Here is a 19,539-nt window from a genome sequence, read left to right on the forward strand (position 1 = left end):
TCCCATTCGCCAATTTCATCCGCAAACCATTTACAATTCAACCTCGCGATATGTCGCGTCCACATTTTGCTTCATACGTTCGCCCGATTTCAATTTCCGCCACACGCGCGCAGCGTTCGTCACGTGACGCATCCTAGCCAATCACTTTATAGATGTATATGTGTTTCGACGCGGTGATTTGCAGCTCACGCAGCCTCACCCTGAAAAAAACGCTTTGATTAAATGCCATACAACCGATAAATGATCATGACAAACACTTTACAGTTACTGTACTATATTTTATTTAAGTGTCAAACAAAAGGATTATATGTAGTACATAGTCATCTTTTTCTGGGGGGACATAAAAACATCCAAGTATTGAAACGAGTACTTTGTTTCATCTACGCAAATAATCTCATAATAAATGCGATTCCAAGCGTCGTTGGGCGCCATTGTGAGTCATCCATCTGGCTTTTTTTAATTACCTTTTTTTTTTTTTCAATTTTGACTCATCCAGCCGACTTTTATGTTGACAAATTAAAGACTTATATTTAAATGTCAGTCATTCCAGTGTACACATGTTACAAATATTTGCGAGTACAATTCAGAATGTTGTGGTGAACAAATATCAATGAGAATGAATGAGCTTTGAATGGACAAAATAAGACACCAAAAAAAAACAAACACACAAGCAGACAAACAGATCAGCGTGACTTGATTTTTCAAAGTTTCTGAATCACTAACCTACATTTCTGATTTGTTATCATACGAGTAGACTTGAAATAGTTATCAACTTCAATGAAATAATGGAGTTGATCAGATCGTCCGTCTGAGTTTTATCGCCACGTTGACGTCATTGGTGACGTCGACCCTAACAAGCACTCGTGTCCTTGTTGAGTTGATCCCGCAGGCGGCGCTGTTGTGTTGCTTCTTTTTCCACAACGTCGTCCCCCGAAAGTTCCTCGAACTCGGCGGACGCTAGGACCAAGAGGGCATGCCTCGATGCTGCGTTTAAGGTCCTGTGGTCAATTAGAGCGAGACAAAAAGGGCTACGTGGTTTTCGGAACGGTACTTCAACCGCTCTGTGGTCATAAATTGGATCATTCTGAGGTCGTTTTGTCGCTTTAATCAAATCGAATGATTTTGAAAGTGCAACACAAACGTGCCACCGAAGCATCGCGAGCAACTGCGACGGCTTAAATTCCCACAGCGCGCGAAGGCAACGTCACCCACCACGTGGTTCTGCTGCCTCCTCGGTCCAGCGTGCGCGCACCTCGGCCACACTGCGCATCATTGCTTGCCGTTATTTCATCTTTCCATATTTTGTATACTTTCACATTCAGTCTCTCAGTCGACCTCAAGTCGAAGAGCAACTTCTGTTGTCCGAGTTTTACATAACCGGCGATTAAGCCATCGTCTCGCGCTTTCCCGATGGCTGCGAACCGGGCGGGGCGGCGGGTCGACAAGGTGTGCGGCCACCGGTCGCCCAACCGCGCCCTGCAGCGGCGCCAGCAGGCTCGAGTAACCGTCAAGTACAACCGCAAGGAGCTCCAGCGCAGGCTGGACGCGGAGAAGTGGATCGACTGCGGCCTGGACCGGCTCTACGCGGGCCGGGTGAGTACCGGACTCCGCCGCCCTTGCTAACCGAAACAGCAGCACGGAGCGAAGGAAACCCCCAAGTGTGCTGTCTGAAACAAGTTCTCTCCACAGTATAAAAGATCAAGTCAGGTTACTACTACTACAATTACAATGAGTACTACTACACTGCTACTGCAATTAGTGGCAGTCCTACTACACTACTACTCAAATCAATACTGCTACAGCACTATTGCTTCTCCAATTGATACTAGTGCTAAGGCTACACTACGACTACAATTACCACCACTCATTCTCAAATCAGTATTGTTATTCTACCTAGTGCTGTTACTACTATATATATATATATATATATATATATATATATGATGAAATTGTTTGGCGGTGGAGAACGTCACCATATGAAAACAGACAAGAAATTGTTATTCCCCCCCAAATCTCCCAAAGATGCCGAGGATTGCGCGCGGTGGTTGAAAGCTAGTTAAAGGTCAACACGGCGGATTGGAAGAGTTCACAGCGGAGACAAAAGTGGAGCTGACAGCGCACACATAGCCCAAGGCTCCCTTGGCGTGTGCGTGCATGTGTGTGTGTGTGTGCGTGCGCGTGACGGCATCTTCGCGGCTACTAGTTTTTGCCCTGACACGGAGGACATTTTGCTCCGTCGACGTGAGGACGAATATTTTGAATGTCCGGCATCGCACGCCGGGACGGCTGTACCATTACAACTCGCGCTGCGGCCGCTCTTACTACAATTACGTGACGACTTCTACTACTTTGTTAGACAGGCCTGTAAATTGTTCTCGCTCGATTTGCCACCTACCTTCCCATAAGATACTTGAGTGATTTTACAGTACACAGTTTGCATCGCATCGTGGGATTGCGGTCACTAGCGCACTGCTACTACACAATTACCACTACTATCGGCTCGAAGATCACAGTTACTACTACCTCAATTTTTTCCAGTTGAGGTCACTGGCGAAGTCTTTTTTTGTGTGAGTGACGAGCTCTCGGTAAGGCGAGAGAGGTTAGAGGTCACCTGTGTCCCGAACGCCACCTCGCAAGGACGGGAGCCGCCGCAAGGTCGCGACAAGACGTGGCGAGTCCGCCGCCAGACCAGCTAGCTCACATTACAACGTGAAACTTAAGCTTTTTCATCTTTGCTGGTGTGGCAGCAATACGTTTCCGTATACTTGAATGACATCAGCTGTTTTTTTTTTGGTTTTTTTTGGGGGGGGGAGCGGGTGGGGTCCACCTCCACCTTTCATCAAACACGCCCGCCGGCCTTGATTTAGGAGCCTGGACCTCTGAGGAGGGCGGACTTTGTTAACGGGTGGAAATAAGCTACATGAAGGGTTGTCTTTGTTCGTCACGTGCACACACACACACACACACTGATGCATAATAGATGAAGGTAAGGAGGAAGAGACCACGATTATTTGTCCCCTGATATTAGCCAGTTTGTGTGTGTGTGTGTGTGTGTGTGTGTGCGTTTGCATGTGTGTCTGTGCATCAGGTGATAAATAGATAATCACATCTGCCCGTTGGCTTCATTTCCTTTCAGATGTCCCATCTGGCGCCACGCACGCACGCACGCACGCGCGCGCGCACACTCATGTCATCATGAATCAGTGCGTGAAGTGAAGACGCGCACTGGTCGAATGCGATGCCACGCAAACACTTGCTGCCGGATCGGTTGGCGATGTTCCATTTAGTGTTGTTTCGCTCCGAAGAAGGAATCTTTTTAGTGAGCGACCTGTACCGAATCAGTTTAGGAAATGATTCGTTCTTTGAGCTCGGCCGGCATGCGGCGAGCGAGTCGGCCGGGAGCGGGAAACGGAACTGTCGAAGCGTTCCGTCGCTCACGTCGGAATCTTCGGCGAATGACCAAATGAGCAGCCAGCGCCGTGCAGGCGGGGGCGGGACTTAAGTGAACTGAGTGATTCGTTCAGTGAACTGGTGGACTGAGGAACTGAAGAACTGAAGAGTGATTCGGTCGTTGAACTTATCGTTCACAATCCGTTAGACACGAGTGATTCGTTCGTTGAACTGCGAGTCCTGACGTCCTCGCGGGGGCTAGCCTTCACTAGCGGCTCCAAGCTAGCGGCTAATTTTGGAGTCAGTCAAGCGCATGAAAACAAGCACACATATTTCAAATCATTTTCAATTGCTCAGGGGTGGATCATGAACTGAATGAGGAACCACTTGGGTGATTTTGTGAAAAAGAACTGAACGAACGAATCTTTTGAACGATTCGAATGATTCAGTACACTCAAAAGAACTGCCGTGCCCATCACTAGTTCCATTGGTGACGATGATGTCATATGTGATAATGAGGTGTTTTTTTTTGTTTTTTTAGTCCAATTAGTCATCAATCATTGAAACAACAGGACAGCCAATAAGGGAAGCCTTTGACATGCAAATGAAAACACACAAGAAGACGACAAAGAAGACACATGCTAAGAGCTATTAGCGCTATTGATCGATGAGCTTGACGTGCGTGTGTGTGTGTGTGTGTGTGTGTTGGTCGGGAGGGTGGCCATAAGGGGGTCAAAATGTCATCACTGACAACACGCACGCGCACACACACACATTCACACACGCGCACACTACTACTTTTACTGCTACTTCTAACATACTGCTACTTTTTTGTAAGACGACTACTACTATTAATGCTACTATTAGCAACAATAGTGCAACTACAAGAACTACTACTATTGCTACCATTACTAAAACACTACTCCTATTAATACTAACACACTACTATTACTATTAGTACTACCACTACTACTACTACTTGTTCTCTTCCTCCTAGTACACTAATACTACAGCTAATCCTATTGCTACTGTTAGACGACTACTAGTATTACTAAAGTACAATTACTACTACAACTACTTGTGATGTTCCAGCGTGTCCATGATGACTTTGTGTTATTTCTGTCGTCTTTGTTGTAGCTGGTCGTGTTTTTCCTAGTGTGTACCTTCCCCCACACCGTCCGCGCACAAACACGTGCGCGTATACACAACTCACACGTGCACACAAACACGTATACACCACACACACAGACGATGTGTGCGTGTAGACACTTGCTGACACTACAAATCAGTCATTGAACAACAATACCAACACGCACACAGACACACTTTCATTAGTCGGACGTGATGACATCACACCGATGTCTGCAGCAGATAAACAACAGGGGGCGGAGCTTACCGCACACACGCACAAACGCATACTTACACCTGCTACGCACACACACATTCGCTAACGTGTCACAGACATGTCCTTCGCTATTGACCGTATATGGACAGAACAGACGGACGGAGAGAAAATAACAGGAAACAGTAACGAGGCAAAGGAATGGTAATCCCACACACGATGGGGAGGGCGTGCGTGTGAGCGCGAGAGAAAGGTCAACACGCAGGCACACACGCACGCATGCGCAGATGGAAGCATGAAACACACCTGCTGTCCGCCTCTTTCATTTCGTCGCTGTGGACGTTGTCTCCCTCTGGAGGCAATTGCAGGAATTGCACATTTCGCATTTGCGCAGTTGTTGCTGTGGACTGACTGTTGTTGTGTTGTTGTTGTTGGTGGTGTTGGCGATGAGGAGGAGGAGGACATGCCCGAGGAGGTGAACATCGACGATCTTCTGGACCTGAAGACGGACGCTGAGAGGACGCGCAGACTGCAGGTGGCGCTCTTGTACTTTTTCTCCTCATTTCCTTGAGTCCCACGATTACTACAATGATAACAATTATACGCATATGAGTGCAATGCTCAAAAGTCAACATTGAAAAAGTGTGTGTGTGTTCATTCCAGGAGATTCTTCACTCGTGCAACAACAACACAGAGGTAAACAACTTACAAGTTTTTGGACAGTGTGCTTGCTTCAAGATGTTTCTTGCCACACCCACTTCAAGTTTAGTGGAAAAAACAAACATAAAACAAAGACCGTTAAATGTCGCGTATGTAACCAAACCGCATAACTTTGTCTTATAGTACGTCCGTTCGTGCAAGGCTAACGCATAATAAGAAACGCCATAGATGGGCTAACGGAACTGGCCTCCATGTTGCGGTAGTTACAAGTCATGGATATCTGAACACAAACAGTGTAGTAACATATGTAGACAGACAATATACCAACATAATATAACAATACTTACAGGCATATATTCTTTATCCTCCGCAAAAATATATTATTGCGGCTTTGGTTGCGAGGAGTCTTCTTCGTGATTCATCATCAAATCTACGTGGAGTACATATGTGGACGCCCACATATTCGTGGTCAGGCATTCATGAATTCACCTATTTGCAGATTTTTGGGGAGAACCTAACCCCCATTTTTTTACAAAACCCCCGCTTATTCAAATTCAAGAAGGAAAAAAAATCATCATCATCATCATCATAATGTGCGGGAATTATCACGGTCGGGCCCGTTCCCGATATGTGTGCATGTATCGCGCTGCCTCCTGGTGGCCAAGGCGGACACACCAAAAGGAGCAGCACAATGTCCATTGAATAAAAAAAGTTGCAGATTATCATGTTATTTCTACATATTTTTTATACGGTACAATACGGCACAGTACTATTTATTAAAAAACAACCTGGCAAAAAGTGTTGTGTTTTTGAGGGGTGCTGGAACGGATTGATGGCATTTCTAATCATTCCGATTGCGTTGCTTCTCTGATGCGTGCGCTTGCCTGTCAGGTTTTCATCGGCGACTTGCTGGCCAAACTTCACGGCCTGCAGAAGCAGGAGGAGCTGCACAACGACGGCATCGACCTACCGCAGCTCCACGTCTACCCCGCCCGCCCCGGATCGGCCGACGGGGACGCGCTGCGCTGACGGGAGCCGGCGCACCCCTCCGCCTGACCCCGCCCACCCTCGTCGGGCGGGAGGAGCTGGACTGCAAAACGAGCGCACCACAAGCCCGCACCCCAGAAACACAAACGCACCAGGACCAGCAAGAAGCACAACAGGAAGTGGACCATCAGAACTTTGATGATGATCCAAACTCATTCGTCCTTGTCAGTCGTTGTTTTTGTGTTTATTATTTTTGTGGGTTTCAATTTCCTGGCTACACACGCACGCACGCACACACACGTCTGTTTGCACTGTAAACAGATGTGTCGTCACCCCACAGACCTTCACAAGGCCGTGGGTGTGTTTCTGTCTGCGTGTGTGAAGACACTTCCTGTTATCACACACTTCAGGCTTAAGTCTTGTTTACTAACATACACACACACACATTACACACAATACACATGTATACAAAATACACGTTACAGAATACAGACATTTAGACATAATACATGCAGACCGCACACACACGATACACCAGGGGTGTCAACCTAATTTGATGTCAAAGGGGCCGGACTACGATAATCACATCATACTTAATCTAAAAATAAATACTCTAACAATGAAGTTTTTCTCTTTGTTTGAATGCGAAACAAAACACATACATGAGGAAAAACCTGTAGATGTAATGATTTGTTTTTGTTGTTGTCATTTTACAAAGCAACCTCAGAGATTCCTTCTTGAGAAAATTTGCTTCAGTTTGTCATGTGTCCATAATAACTGATCACGGCGATTGTATTTTGAAGCACAAAACTGCGCATTGATCCTTATACTGCACGACCACAATGTCTTAATTTTAATGTAATTTTTTTTCACAGTCCAATTCATCCTGCGGGCCGGATTGTACCCTCTGGCGGTCTGGTTTTGGCCCGCGGGCCCCATGTTCGACACCCCTGCCATAACCCAAACAGACAGTTTTTTTGTCCAGATTTTCCAGCTGTGTTTGTACATGATTTGAAAAAAAAAAAAAAACAACAACTTGTGCGCATTTATTTTATTTTTATTTTGCCCTGCAGGTCGCGGTGGCTGAGAGTGTTTTTGATTGTTCAGGGCATTGAACTAAATGCATCAATTCATCGGCAGAATAATTCAATCGTAGCTTACAGAATAAAAGGATACGAGTGTCAAGGGAAATAACTTTTGCTTCATGAGAGTGGAAACAGCACCACCTGCAGGTGCAATGGTGTACTGCGAGACACTGAAGCGTAAAAGGATGCGATACAAATGTGTGTTTTGAACAACTTATGAGTCGCTGACAACTACAAAATTCTTTTTCATTCAAAATGGTAAAAAAAAATATATATATACTCTAAGAATTGACATTAAAAATACATAAACAGGTTGAATCAACAACAATCATCGGTGAAACGAGATAACGCAATTGAAAACATACCAATTTAAAATGCAAAAATCTATAATCACAATAGAATTGAAATGATAAAAATAAATGAACAGGTTAAATCAACAATTACTAACAATAAATAATTATGGGGGGAAAAAACAACAGACAAAATATCATCAATACATCATCCATTCTGTTTTTAATGACTGAAATCAATTTAAGTCCCGTGCCATCCATTTTATTTTTTGGTCATAACCTTTGAATAGATCATTTTTGTTGGAAATGCCCAGAATGTCCTTTTTCAAGCTATTCTAGTTGGTCTTTTTGAAAGGGCTGCATTTCGCATGAAGATGCGACATGTAAATAAGCTTTGCTCTGATTGGATCGCTCATCTTCCCCAATTTAAATATGGAAAACGATACGGTCCAAATAACGGCGTCGACTAGCGTCGAGACGCTTGGGGCGACCAAGCATTTCAAGTGAAAAGTCATTTGATGGCATGGGACCTTTAACAAAGTTATTGTTAGACGGCAACGAGCTTATCGTGCTCTTCGTTCAGCTTCATTGGTTGTGAAAGTGCATCGGTCAGCCAATAAATGATTTGGTTGAAAAACGGCTTTGGTTGGATGACGTCACACTGACGTCACACTCAAACGGGGCCCGCCTGAAACACACGCGCACACGTGAGTCAATGCTCTACTGTGGTGTTGGCAAAAAAAAACAAAAGGGAAAAAAAGAAACATTGGATTGTTAACATCAACATAGTTCCGGTGAAATTGGGAAAACTAAAACCAAAAAAAAAACTAAATGACTCCTTTTTAATAATTGATTCTCGTTTTTTAAATTTGTAATATAACAATGTTTAATTAATAATAGTTTCATTTAAAAAGTGGCACATTCGTATAGCTTATTTAGCTATATGAATAAATAACCACACACACACATATATTAGTTTTATAATAAAATAATTCATTCTCATTTTGAAATTGTATTATTTTAAATGAATTATATTATGTGAATTCACCAATTTTTTTTACAAAACAATATTTTACATCTACAGTATACTTAAAATGAAATATAAATAAATCAATATGAATAAATTAAATACTTAAAATAAACTCATAATTAATTATTGATTTGTATTATTCATAGTTAATTTCACTATAGTTCATTAACCGATTTTCAAATTTACAATATACATAAAATAGATTATTTGAATCATGAAACATTCCCAATTCATTCTGCTTTTTAATTGTATTTCATGATCAATGAACCAATAATGTTATACAACAAATGAAAAGGTTATCAATATCAATCAACTCATTTCATGAATTCAAATCAATCAATGAAGCATTAATTGATGACATTTGAGCCACTATAGAACTATAGTGGGCTAACTCCATTTGAGTCATTTAAGTGCAGAAACGAAAGGAGAGAAAATGGAATTTGTTTTTGTTTTTTTCAGACGAACACTGGTCGAAGTCCCAGATTTGACAGACAGGGGGCGGTCTATTTCGCCCCCCCCCCCCCCCGGCACTTTTCCCGATTGAGTCGTGGGCCAGCTCTTTTCGAAGACTCAAAAAGGGAAGTGCGGCTTTATCTTGGATGCTATTTGTCATCCTCCGCCAAATATTGCCACATACTAGAGCCCACAATTGCACTCAACTTGTTTCACGGCGGCACATTTTTTTGACGGCAGCCGTGCAATCGGAGTGAGCCCGCTGTCATTCTGGGCAAGGCAAGCCCGAACCTTACCGCGGCCCAGCACCGCGCCCAGCAGGGTGTTGACGACGTTGGCGGCGCAGAGGAGCGCCTGCAGCCCGCTGGCGCCCCCTAGCACGCTGAAGAGAACTACATTCCACTGGACCACGCCCTTGGGCTCCAAACACACGCCCGACCACGCGCTTCGGTTGTAAAGGTACCCGGCGTCCCTGCAGTAATGCAAAAGCAGCAGCACTAGTAACCTCACTTCAACTACTGCACTCCCCACATGTTTCTGGTGAGACGATACTACTAGCGGACCTTTTGGTGCTACTAGTAGGAAGCGCGCGACCCATGCCTCCTAGTTTGGCCTGGTGGTGATACTAGTGCAGCAGCACTAATTCGGTAGAACTGTGTATTCACAAGCCAAAAGTGGCACTAGTAGTTACTGGTCACACAAAGTTGGTCTTACTAGTGAGGAAAAAGAGCTACCTAGTGCACGGACTTGAAGGTCGATATCGAGGACAGGGAATACATGCTCAAGCTAAGAAGTAGGAGTTGCGCTAGTTGCGCTAGTGCGTTACCTGTCGGCGGTGGGCCGGAGCGGGACGCCCCAGGCCGCTCCGCTGGTGGCGTTGTAGAGGCAAAGAGGACCTTGGACCAGACCCGTCGCGCTCACCACGCAGCACAAAGCCGAAGGCAGCAGGCACGCGCACGAGTACAGCGACAGACGCAGCATCTGCACACGCGCGCGCACACAACAACAACAACAATGACGCCGAGGATGAACAATATACTCATACTAGTACTTATTGCTATTTCTCACACTTCGAATGCACTACTACACTAATAATACTCACGCACTAGCATTACTATTACTGCTAATATGCTAACATAGTGTTATAGTACTTCTGACGCTGCTACACAATTCCAATTTCTAACACACTAGTTTTGCACCAAACTTAGCACTACTAATATTTTGTTGCCCCTTCTAACATACGACCACTGCCACTCCCGCTCCTGCAAATAGAACACTAGTACGACTTGTAAGACACACGCGCACTTGCAGTCCAACTCCGACAAGTCACAGGGCGCGAGTAACGCGTGTGTGGTGCGGCGTGCGCGTGCGCGTTTACCCCAGTCCTGAAGGCGCAGCATCCGGGCGCGCGGCCGCTCCGCAAAAACGCTCGAGCGCCGAGCGCGACCTGCAAACGCAACAAGAACCGCACGTGACTGACAAGCGGGATTCGGTGCGCGACAGCGTCAAACTTCAAACGCAACAGCAAGTCGATGAAGGAATTGCGGTGATGGCGCGAGGCTATGACGTCATCTGCCGTAGGATGTCACATGCGCAAAACGCGAAATACCGAAGAAACGGAACTCAGCGGACTTAAAATGAACCGAATGAAAAGAAGATATATGTTACGACGCTATCCAATGAAGGAACGCATTTATGTAACGATGCTAGCAAATAAGACGCAAATTTAAGCGAGAATATGCAAGAACGCTGCCAAATGAAGGATGAAATAAAAAAGAAATACAAAAATCGAAGCAACAATATGCAACAACGACGGCGGCGTCACAAAGAACCACGAGAATCCCGCGAGAGCCAAAACATCACAAGACACAAAAATAAGTCACACGACAACAGCGTGACGAGGATGAGGACGATGAGGACGACACCGGTCTCACCAGGAGTCCGGAGCTCCAGAGTCCCGTGGCCCAGGAGGCCTCGCGGGTCACGTGACCCTCCAGCAGGAAGCGGACCTTCAGCTCCGGCAGCAGCAGCAGCAAGTTGGCGGCGGCGCACACGGTCGCCAGGGCGACCAGGGCCACACCCACGCAGCGCAGACACCTGGACACGCACATGCCGGAAGCGGAGCCGCGCCGCCGCAAAGCTTTTGCTTCACGCGCGCACCCCAAAAAAAATGACAAATTCAGAGAAAAAAATGGCACTTTTCCCGCAATTGCACATTCCCACACCACCCCCCCCCCCCCCAAAAAAAATGACGCTCCACCCAAATATTCCTCACATTTCCCAGATTCAAATCGTTCGGCTCGTTCACCACATCTCGGAAACGTTTTGTTTCCGATTGCAGTCGTCGCCGAGGTCTTCGACAAACTGCATTTTTCAAAGCCCATTTTTCCAAAGACGATTTCCACATTTCCCAACTCACTTCAAACCCTCGCAACGCTTCCCATATTATTCTCAAAGCGTGACCGTCAAATTCCCAAATGTAAGAAATATTTGACACGTGAACATTTCAAACCGTTCCAATTTCAAACTTATTTCTTCGCAATATTGCACAGCTTTCACACTCGCATTTTTCATACTTCGCATCTTCAGCTCTCCCTTCCGCATTCCTCGAGCGATCCCAGATATTTTCCGACTTCCGACCGTCCGCACGGAAATATTCATTCGCCCAATTCTCCCATTTCCACGGTCACTCTCGCAAATCGAGACGTTTTACCCTGCGCGTTCCTCGACCGATCGAAAGCATTCCGCTTCCCCGACTGTTGGGCCCGCTCACGACATCCCCAAAACGTCCCGCTGAAATTGCTGACTTGAATTGCTGACCCATCCAAAACATTCCAACGCCTCCAATTGCAAGCGTGAAATTGGGGCGACTTCCACGGCAATGGCATTCTCCGCTTTTGACTTTTTTTTTTGCTATTTTGTCAACGTAGCGCTTCTCTGACAAATCGCGGTCTCCAGTTTCCAATGTTTGTCGTCGTCGCAGGTCCACTCACCGTCCGATGGAAGTTCACCTCGGAGTGACCCGAAGAGGAAGCCGAGGTGTCTAAAATAGGACACACGCACACGCGCGCGCCACCTCGGAAGGACGCAGGAAGCGTCTCGTTTCCTTATAAGGACGCGGGAAGTGTCGCGTCGTCGTAAATAACACTTGCGTCGCCCCCAACCCACGCATTTGATACTTGAACACATCCGAGTGATCGATGTAACGACGCTTCCGTCATAGCGTGGACGCCACCGTTGCTGTGGGTTAAAAATAAGGACGGCGACAGAAAATAGTTAGTTCGCATTTTTCTATTTTCAGTTCTTCTTCAAAAAAAGGCGTCGGCCGAGTTTGAGTCACGGCGTCGGTCGCCTTGGAGTCACGGCACAACTTTTGAGGACAGCAAAGGCTCATGGGGGAAAAATAAGTACTGTAGTACTAAGTGGCGAGTAACTTCTTTTTATTTATTTCTTTTTTAAAAATCAACACATGAAGGTTAAACTGACAAAAAACAACCAAAAAAAGAACTTGGACATCTGTCAATGAGTTGTGCCAACTTCCATCTTTATCGTTGCCGATTGATTTTCTCTCTGCTCCTTTCAAAAGAGCACCGCCGGGTATGGGATGGACCAATCGCGATCATCTATCTTTGCATCTGCAAAGTTGTTAGTATTGATTATATTCCGCTTTAATGCGATCCCACCTAAAGCGTGAAGCGGACATTTGTGGCGATAGCGGAAATTTGGCCACGCAGACGCCAATGCCGTGACGTCATCTTCAGTAGACGTCTCCGTGAAATGATGTCATCGAGGAACGCTTGTCTTATCTCTTACTTCTCCCGAAACATTCCTAGCTCCTCCTGCATTGCTCCATCCTGGCTCCTCCATGCAATTTCTGGTGGGAAATTCCAAATATAAGAAATGAGATGCACCCGGGAAGTCTCGTTGACAAACCAAAACCAGTAAATGTAACAGAAGAATGTAAAGTAGCTTGTTAGTGTTACTACCCCGCGTTGACATTTTGCGTTGAAAGGGAAGTCGCACAAAGGTCTGCGTGATGATGAAACTTCCTCTCAGCCAAAACAAAAATATACATATATGACATTTGAGTCATAAACAACAGAATTTTTTTAGTGTCTAGGAGTAGCCGTAGCAGTGTCTTAACTCGATAAAAGTCTCTTGCATGGGGAACTGTCATTTGAATAATTAGCTACTTGTTTTGTATTTTACACCAAAATAGTAAGTGTGCAGCAATATTTTATAAAAAGAATGATGTAACAAGTCTTGTTTTGAAATTCCCCCCCCCCCCAAAAAAATAATAATAATCACTTGTGTCACTTACACACGTCAAGAAACGAACCTGACTAAATGATGGAGTAGAGCGGCTGGGATCAATCTACCGCCTGGATTCACATTTCCACTTTTTCCAGAAAAATAATACAAATTTGCTGAAATAAGACATTTTGGGTGTTTTACCTTGTAGAAACACACAAAAAAAGCATTGTTCAACTTTTTAAATAAAAACTCCCAAAACTGCCACACAAAACGCCCGTGACGTCACAACCACCCAAGTAAGATGTCATTAGTGTGTCCAACAACAAACTTTCAGCATTCTAGCAAAACATTGATGTTTTTTTATTTAGCATAGTAAGAGATCCCGGGTGGGATCGACTTTCAATATGCTGAAGGAAGTGAAACTTGTGTTTCCCCCCCCCCCCCCCCCTGTTAAAAAACACAAATACATTTCTCAGCGAGGTTGTGACATCATATTACAATATAATACAAAACATTTGTCATTTGGCAAAAACAGTATATTAGTTTAAGCTTGTCAGCATGAAGCAACCATTCATTTTATAATAGTAAAATAAAACATAAAAAGTAGGACCTTTGTCACTATAACACACCAAAATTAAATAGATGTCACCATAGCGCAATGGACCTGGCTAAGTCCTGGAATTAACCAGGTGGGCTTTTTGAAAGTTAACTTGTTGTTTTTCTGAGCAGTGTTCATCTAGTTTATTTATTTATTTTAATAGAACCATAAAAACAAGAGTAGCGGCAAAATCTCAAACAGGAAGTGATGTCACGAGCACACAAAAGGAAGTGACTTCACAAAAGACGAAAGTAAATTCAAATTAAATAACAAAAACATGACTGGCTGACGAGACGACCGCAATGGATCCATCTACTTCCTTGTTGAGGAAGGCGTTTCCTGCATGAACGCCTTCTGTGGCGCCAAACGTCAAATATGACGTAAACTACGTGGATTGGTGGCCACACTGTAGGAAGGGGCGTCACCGTTTACGTCACCGTTTGAACACACACGGTTCCTCGTGAGCCGTCAGCATTAGCATTAGCATTAGCACTCGACAGACCAAGCGAAAGTAAGTTCAGATTCCATATTACGACACTTCAGAACACGCAAGCTCCTGGAGCTACTTTAGAAGAAACACTCGAAAGATTGGTGCTGTGTTTATTTTTGTCGGTACATGTAGCAACCTCATGTTGTTGTGTAAAACGTAAATAAAAACAGTACAGTGCAACGATCCTGCTAATCGCTTTCAACAAACGGTACATTGTAACGCAATTGAATACGCACGACAAGAGTTACAAAGCATTTATTTGAGTGTTATTCCACGGAAAGCTGATGCAACGCGGTGGTGAGCTTCACGCAAAGGCGGCAGGGAAAACAAACAAACAAACAAACAAAGTTTCAACATCTGCGATGGTTGGACAACCTAGCAATAGTGCTCAAAATATTATACAAATAAAAACATTTGGGAAATACTTAAACATTATAAACAATATTTCCAAAACGTCAAAAAGTATTAGACAATTTAAACATACTTGAAAAAAGACACAAAAATACAACATTTGAAAAAAACAACGACAAATATAGTACATTAGAAAATGTAAAATATTTGATGAGAAAAAAACCAAAACATTTTAAAATGTTAAGACTGTTACATGGAAATTACGAAGACCCCAAAATAGTTTTATATTTTTGGAAAAAGACCAGAATATCAGGCAGAAATATATTTTTACAATCAAATCTATATGTTTGCCGCTGCTCCTCCACATTGAAAGGAGCCAGATGAGGCGGTTCGATGCCCCCCCCCCTCCTCGGATAAGCGGAAGATGGATAAATATTTGCCAAGAAAATGCAGAAATATTAGACACAAAACAAAATACACACGCTTTTGACAAAAAAGATTTTGAAACGATTAAAAAAACGACATAAAAATACAAAATAGTAAAACAAAAAAATTAAAACAATACTATGACAAACATATGCAATATTACAAAATATAAATACAGAAAAATAAATTACAAAAATACTGGCAGAATTGGATGAAAAATAAATAAAATATTTTACAAATATTCCTGAAAATAAAGAATACTGGAAAATGTTGATGAAAAATACCAAAATATTCGATAAAATACAAAAATACAGTTTAAAAAAAATCTAAATACTGGAAAAAAATCAAAGTATCTTATTTCTGATACATTTTATACAAAACTATTCCGAACAAAAATACAAAAACATCACACTTGGATTACATTGACTTGTTGTAACCTACAAAGCTGCACGAGCCTACAGTATCAGTCGCGTGTGGCGTTTTCACCCGATGTGCGTGAATGACAGGCGGCCATTTTGTGTCTTTTGAGGATGCGGGGTCGTCACAGGAGCTCGCATCTGGGCCTGTTGCTGCTGCTGTCGCAGCTCTACCAGGTGGGCTTGGACAACATCCCGCCCGTCACCCTGGCAGTCCTCGGCCTCAACGCCTACCTCTTCCTCTTCCCCGCGGCGCCGCTCATGAAGGTACGGCGCGCACGTTCAGCCGATCCAGATTCGCGCTTTGCAAAACGACAGGGGTGACCGAAGTGCGTTAACGACATCGAAACGCAGCGACAGAAATTGCTTTTCTCCTTTAGAGCAAAGGTCGATTGGACAAAAATACAATGTTTGGAGAAAATACCAAATACTTGAACGAAATAGACGAGAAAATATGACATTGATATGAAATGTATTTTCAAATATCAGAAATACAATTAAAAAAAATATGAATATTTGAACAAAAGTACCAACTTTCAATGATAAATATTTGAGAAAATAAATGCCAGTGAATCAGACAAAATATTTGAATGCATAAAAAAACTTCAGGTGAGAAAATACAAACTGAAAAAACAGATAAAAAATACAAGAATATTGAAAAAAGTGGTTAAATAATTGGAAATATGAGACCAAAAATATTGGGAAAAATACTCGACTCACACAAATAAATATAAAAATAATTTAAAAAAATTGTTTTATAAATAATTGAAAACATTTGATGGAAAATATCACACAAATAAATCCCAAAACTCCAAATGAAGACGAGGCGTTTGTGTCCCGGCAGGCGTGCGTGAGCGTCCAGCGGGCGTGCGCGTCGGGCGAGTGGAGCCGCCTGGTCCTGTCTCCTTTCCACCACGCCGACGACATGCACCTCTACTTCAACATGGTGTCGCTGGTCATGAAGGGCCTCCGTCTGGAGCGCCGTCTGGGCGCCGCGTGGTTCGCGTACACGCTGGCCGTCTTCTCGCTGCTCACCGGCGTGCTCTACCTGGCGCTGGAGGCCGGGCTCGCCCGGCTGACCGGCGACCAGTCGCACAGCGACGCCTGCGCCGTCGGATTCTCAGGTTTCCGCTGATGTAACCATGAAAACTACAAAAATCTTGTCTGCATTTCACGGTGAGCAAATGAGAGTAAGAAGGTTTTTGTGCGTTTCAGGGGTTCTTTTTGCCCTGAAGGTCCTGAGCAACCACTACCACCCCGGCGGCGTGACCTACGTGATGGGCTTCCCGGTGGCCAACCGCTACGCCAGCTGGGTGGAGCTGGTCCTCATCCACATCACGGCACCCGGGTGAGTCCTCGTCGCCGTGGAGACGAGCGGCCGACAGGGGGCGCCGTTAACCCCCTCCTCCTCCTCCTCCTCCTCCTCAGGACCTCCCTGATTGGCCACCTGGCGGGTATCCTGGCGGGCCTGCTCTACACTGTCGGGCCGCTGAAGAAGATGATGAAGATGTGTGCAGGTGACTTACTGTTACTCGCGAGCAGTTCAGAAAAGTAGTCAGTAGCGTAATATGAAAGTAATGTAACTTAATTACCGCACGAGCCCGTCGTGTCAGATTGAATTCCGATTGAGCGCCATATGCGCGAATAAATCATGTATAACAGAACATACTAGATATACATTCTGGATATTACCGTCGTCAGGGCTGATGTCGTCCAGCACCTTCATGCCCAGAACGTCCTACAGATCCTCAGGTAACGCGCTCATCGCTTAGTCTGCTTATCTGATTTGATCGGGAAGCAAACGGCGTGCGTGCGTGCGTGCGTGCGCAGGCTACAGTGGCAGACACTCGAGAAGCGAGCGGCACCCGGCGGCCGATGGGTCGCCGTCGTACACGGGCGGGATGACGGAGGAGGAGCAGCTGGCGGCGGCCATCAGGAACAGTCTCAGCGACACAGGTGGGCACGGGGGTCTACCCGGCGGGCACCCGCTTACTCGCGGTTCGCCAACTGCAGATTCAGCTCTTCGACAATTGTTTTTTTTTTTTTTGCAAATGATTATAATTTTTTTGTCTCCTTGCTTTTTCTTTTTGGGGGGCACCAACCCTGAAAATACTTGCTGGTAGTTAACTCCCGGTTATTCAAGAATTTTCTGCATTTAAAAAAATAAATATATATATATTTGTTTTTCATTGTAATTCAATGCCAATCTAATAGGCGTCCATTTTCTGACAATTTTTGTAGTCCGGCCCCGTGAGTCGCGGGGGTCCGCTCAATTACTATTTTATTACTATTATTTTAGTTTTTGTATTCATTATCCTCTTGGTTTTACTGCCATAAACCTTTTCAGGCTGTCTTTCTTGGCGCTAACAAGGTAGCGCTATGCTAACAACGTGTGTTCGCCAGGTCGCCACCAGCACGGCGACGGTCCGGCTCCGCCTCCGTACGGCTTCCGCTTAACGGAGGAGGAGCTCCGTGCCAGGAGGCTGGCGCGATTGGACGCTTTCATGTGAAAACGAAGACGAGGATCTCGGATCTCTCGGGAATGTCGAACGCTCCCTCGACCGCGAGTGTCCGCCGCGCACGCTGATGAACTTTGGCCTGTTGGAAACTTTTTCACGAGAAGTATGAGAGGCACCCTTTTTCAATTTTTTGCTGAATTTGCCTTTCTATTTATCTGCTAATGCATCATATAAAGTAACATTTGTAATAAACTGTGACTATTCTCATTCATCCAGCTCATTTCATTCTCAGGGCATTGAATGGATCCCAACGGAGCGTCGCGACGTTTGGGCGTCACGAGTTCATGCGACGCGGCTTAGCTAGGACGGCGGCAGCCTGGTTTTGGGTGCGGAAACCCAACTGTTCACACCCTCACCCGCAAACGCTTTCGTTCTTTCCAATTCCAAAACAGGGTTCGTCAAGAGGATGACGTCAACGCGAGTGGTCATTTTTCGAAACTCCCTAGTTCAAGTCGTAAAGTGGTAGTGGAGGCCGTGTTTTTCGTAATGTTTTAGAGGCGGGGTGTCCAATTCAAATTCACAGTGGACCAAAATGAAAAAGACCCAATATTTATCGAAAAATGACTGTTGACGTTGGCCGCATACTTCGCAATGTTATAAGTCACACAGTTGATGCTGCTGACAATAAGTCATGGTCTCCTGTGGACAATAAAGTCCACAGTTGATGGTTCCTGACTTCGGTAACGTTTGTAGGCACTCTTCTTCAGTCTTTCATATGTGTTGGCATCGCTGAGAAGTCTTAAGTACCTCGTTACGAGGGAGTTTGCACCCGACGACTCGTTGACGGACGGTGGCCTCTGCAAGGCATCCTAACGACTTATAATAATAAGAATGCATTACGCTGGCTGCCATTCTGCGGCCCCTCCGTGCACCACCAAACATCCAACCACATTCATTCACGGGCAAGGTGATTTAAGGGCCTCGCCCAGGGACAACAACGGTTCGGCAGGGCGTACGCGTACCCGAAGCGCCACGCCGTCTGTTTTGCATTCCAAAAGAATGAAACCATTTGTGGTTTGGGGGGCGTGCCTCCAACACGGAGCATGAATACTTGCATGTTCAACGAACGAATCACTCGTGTCTTAACGGATTGCGAACGATAAATTCAACGAACGACGAAGTCTTTAGCTCTTCAGTTCCTCAGTACACCAGTTCACTGAACGAATCACTCAGTGCACTTAAGTCCCGCGCCCGTCTGCACGCTGGCTGCTCATTGGTCATTCGCCGAAGATTCAGAAGTGCGCGACG

General features: G+C 45.0%; 3 protein-coding genes across 4 annotated transcripts; 2 read left to right on the top strand and 1 right to left on the bottom strand.

Moving 5' to 3' along the window:
- The first annotated feature begins 79 nt into the window (after nt 1-79).
- On the top strand, nt 80-7,003 carry ppp1r14ab (protein phosphatase 1, regulatory (inhibitor) subunit 14Ab). 2 transcript variants are annotated; one of them, XM_061780857.1, is made up of 4 exons: nt 80-1,593; nt 5,184-5,267; nt 5,396-5,428; nt 6,284-7,003. In XM_061780857.1, exons 1-4 carry the CDS (start codon nt 1,411-1,413, stop codon nt 6,419-6,421), a joined length of 438 nt encoding a protein of 145 aa, XP_061636841.1. In that variant the 5' UTR covers nt 80-1,410; the 3' UTR covers nt 6,422-7,003. The 2 variants fall into 2 exon arrangements, with proteins under 2 accessions (XP_061636841.1, XP_061636842.1); XM_061780858.1 differs by having other exon boundaries at nt 5,187-5,267.
- A 412-nt stretch (nt 7,004-7,415) lies between these two features.
- LOC133481766 (transmembrane 4 L6 family member 1-like) lies at nt 7,416-12,486 on the bottom strand. The gene is made up of 6 exons (XM_061780854.1): nt 12,231-12,486; nt 11,172-11,383; nt 10,616-10,684; nt 10,064-10,218; nt 9,534-9,709; nt 7,416-8,442 (listed from the first exon to the last, which is right to left on the bottom strand). Exons 1-6 carry the CDS (start codon nt 12,424-12,426, stop codon nt 8,411-8,413), a joined length of 840 nt encoding a protein of 279 aa, XP_061636838.1. The 5' UTR covers nt 12,427-12,486; the 3' UTR covers nt 7,416-8,410.
- Nucleotides 12,487-14,450: 1,964 nt separating this feature from the next.
- Nucleotides 14,451-18,502, top strand: rhbdd1 (rhomboid domain containing 1). Its single transcript, XM_061781817.1, has 8 exons — nt 14,451-14,600; nt 15,886-16,039; nt 16,617-16,896; nt 16,988-17,120; nt 17,201-17,289; nt 17,474-17,524; nt 17,603-17,728; nt 18,176-18,502. The coding sequence occupies exons 2-8, from the start codon at nt 15,887-15,889 to the stop codon at nt 18,280-18,282; spliced, it is 939 nt and encodes a 312-aa protein (XP_061637801.1). The 5' UTR covers nt 14,451-14,600; nt 15,886; the 3' UTR covers nt 18,283-18,502.
- Nucleotides 18,503-19,539: the final 1,037 nt, after the last annotated feature.

Source organism: Phyllopteryx taeniolatus, chromosome 8 (genome assembly GCF_024500385.1).
Source record: "Phyllopteryx taeniolatus isolate TA_2022b chromosome 8, UOR_Ptae_1.2, whole genome shotgun sequence".
Classification (NCBI taxonomy): domain Eukaryota; kingdom Metazoa; phylum Chordata; class Actinopteri; order Syngnathiformes; family Syngnathidae; genus Phyllopteryx; species Phyllopteryx taeniolatus.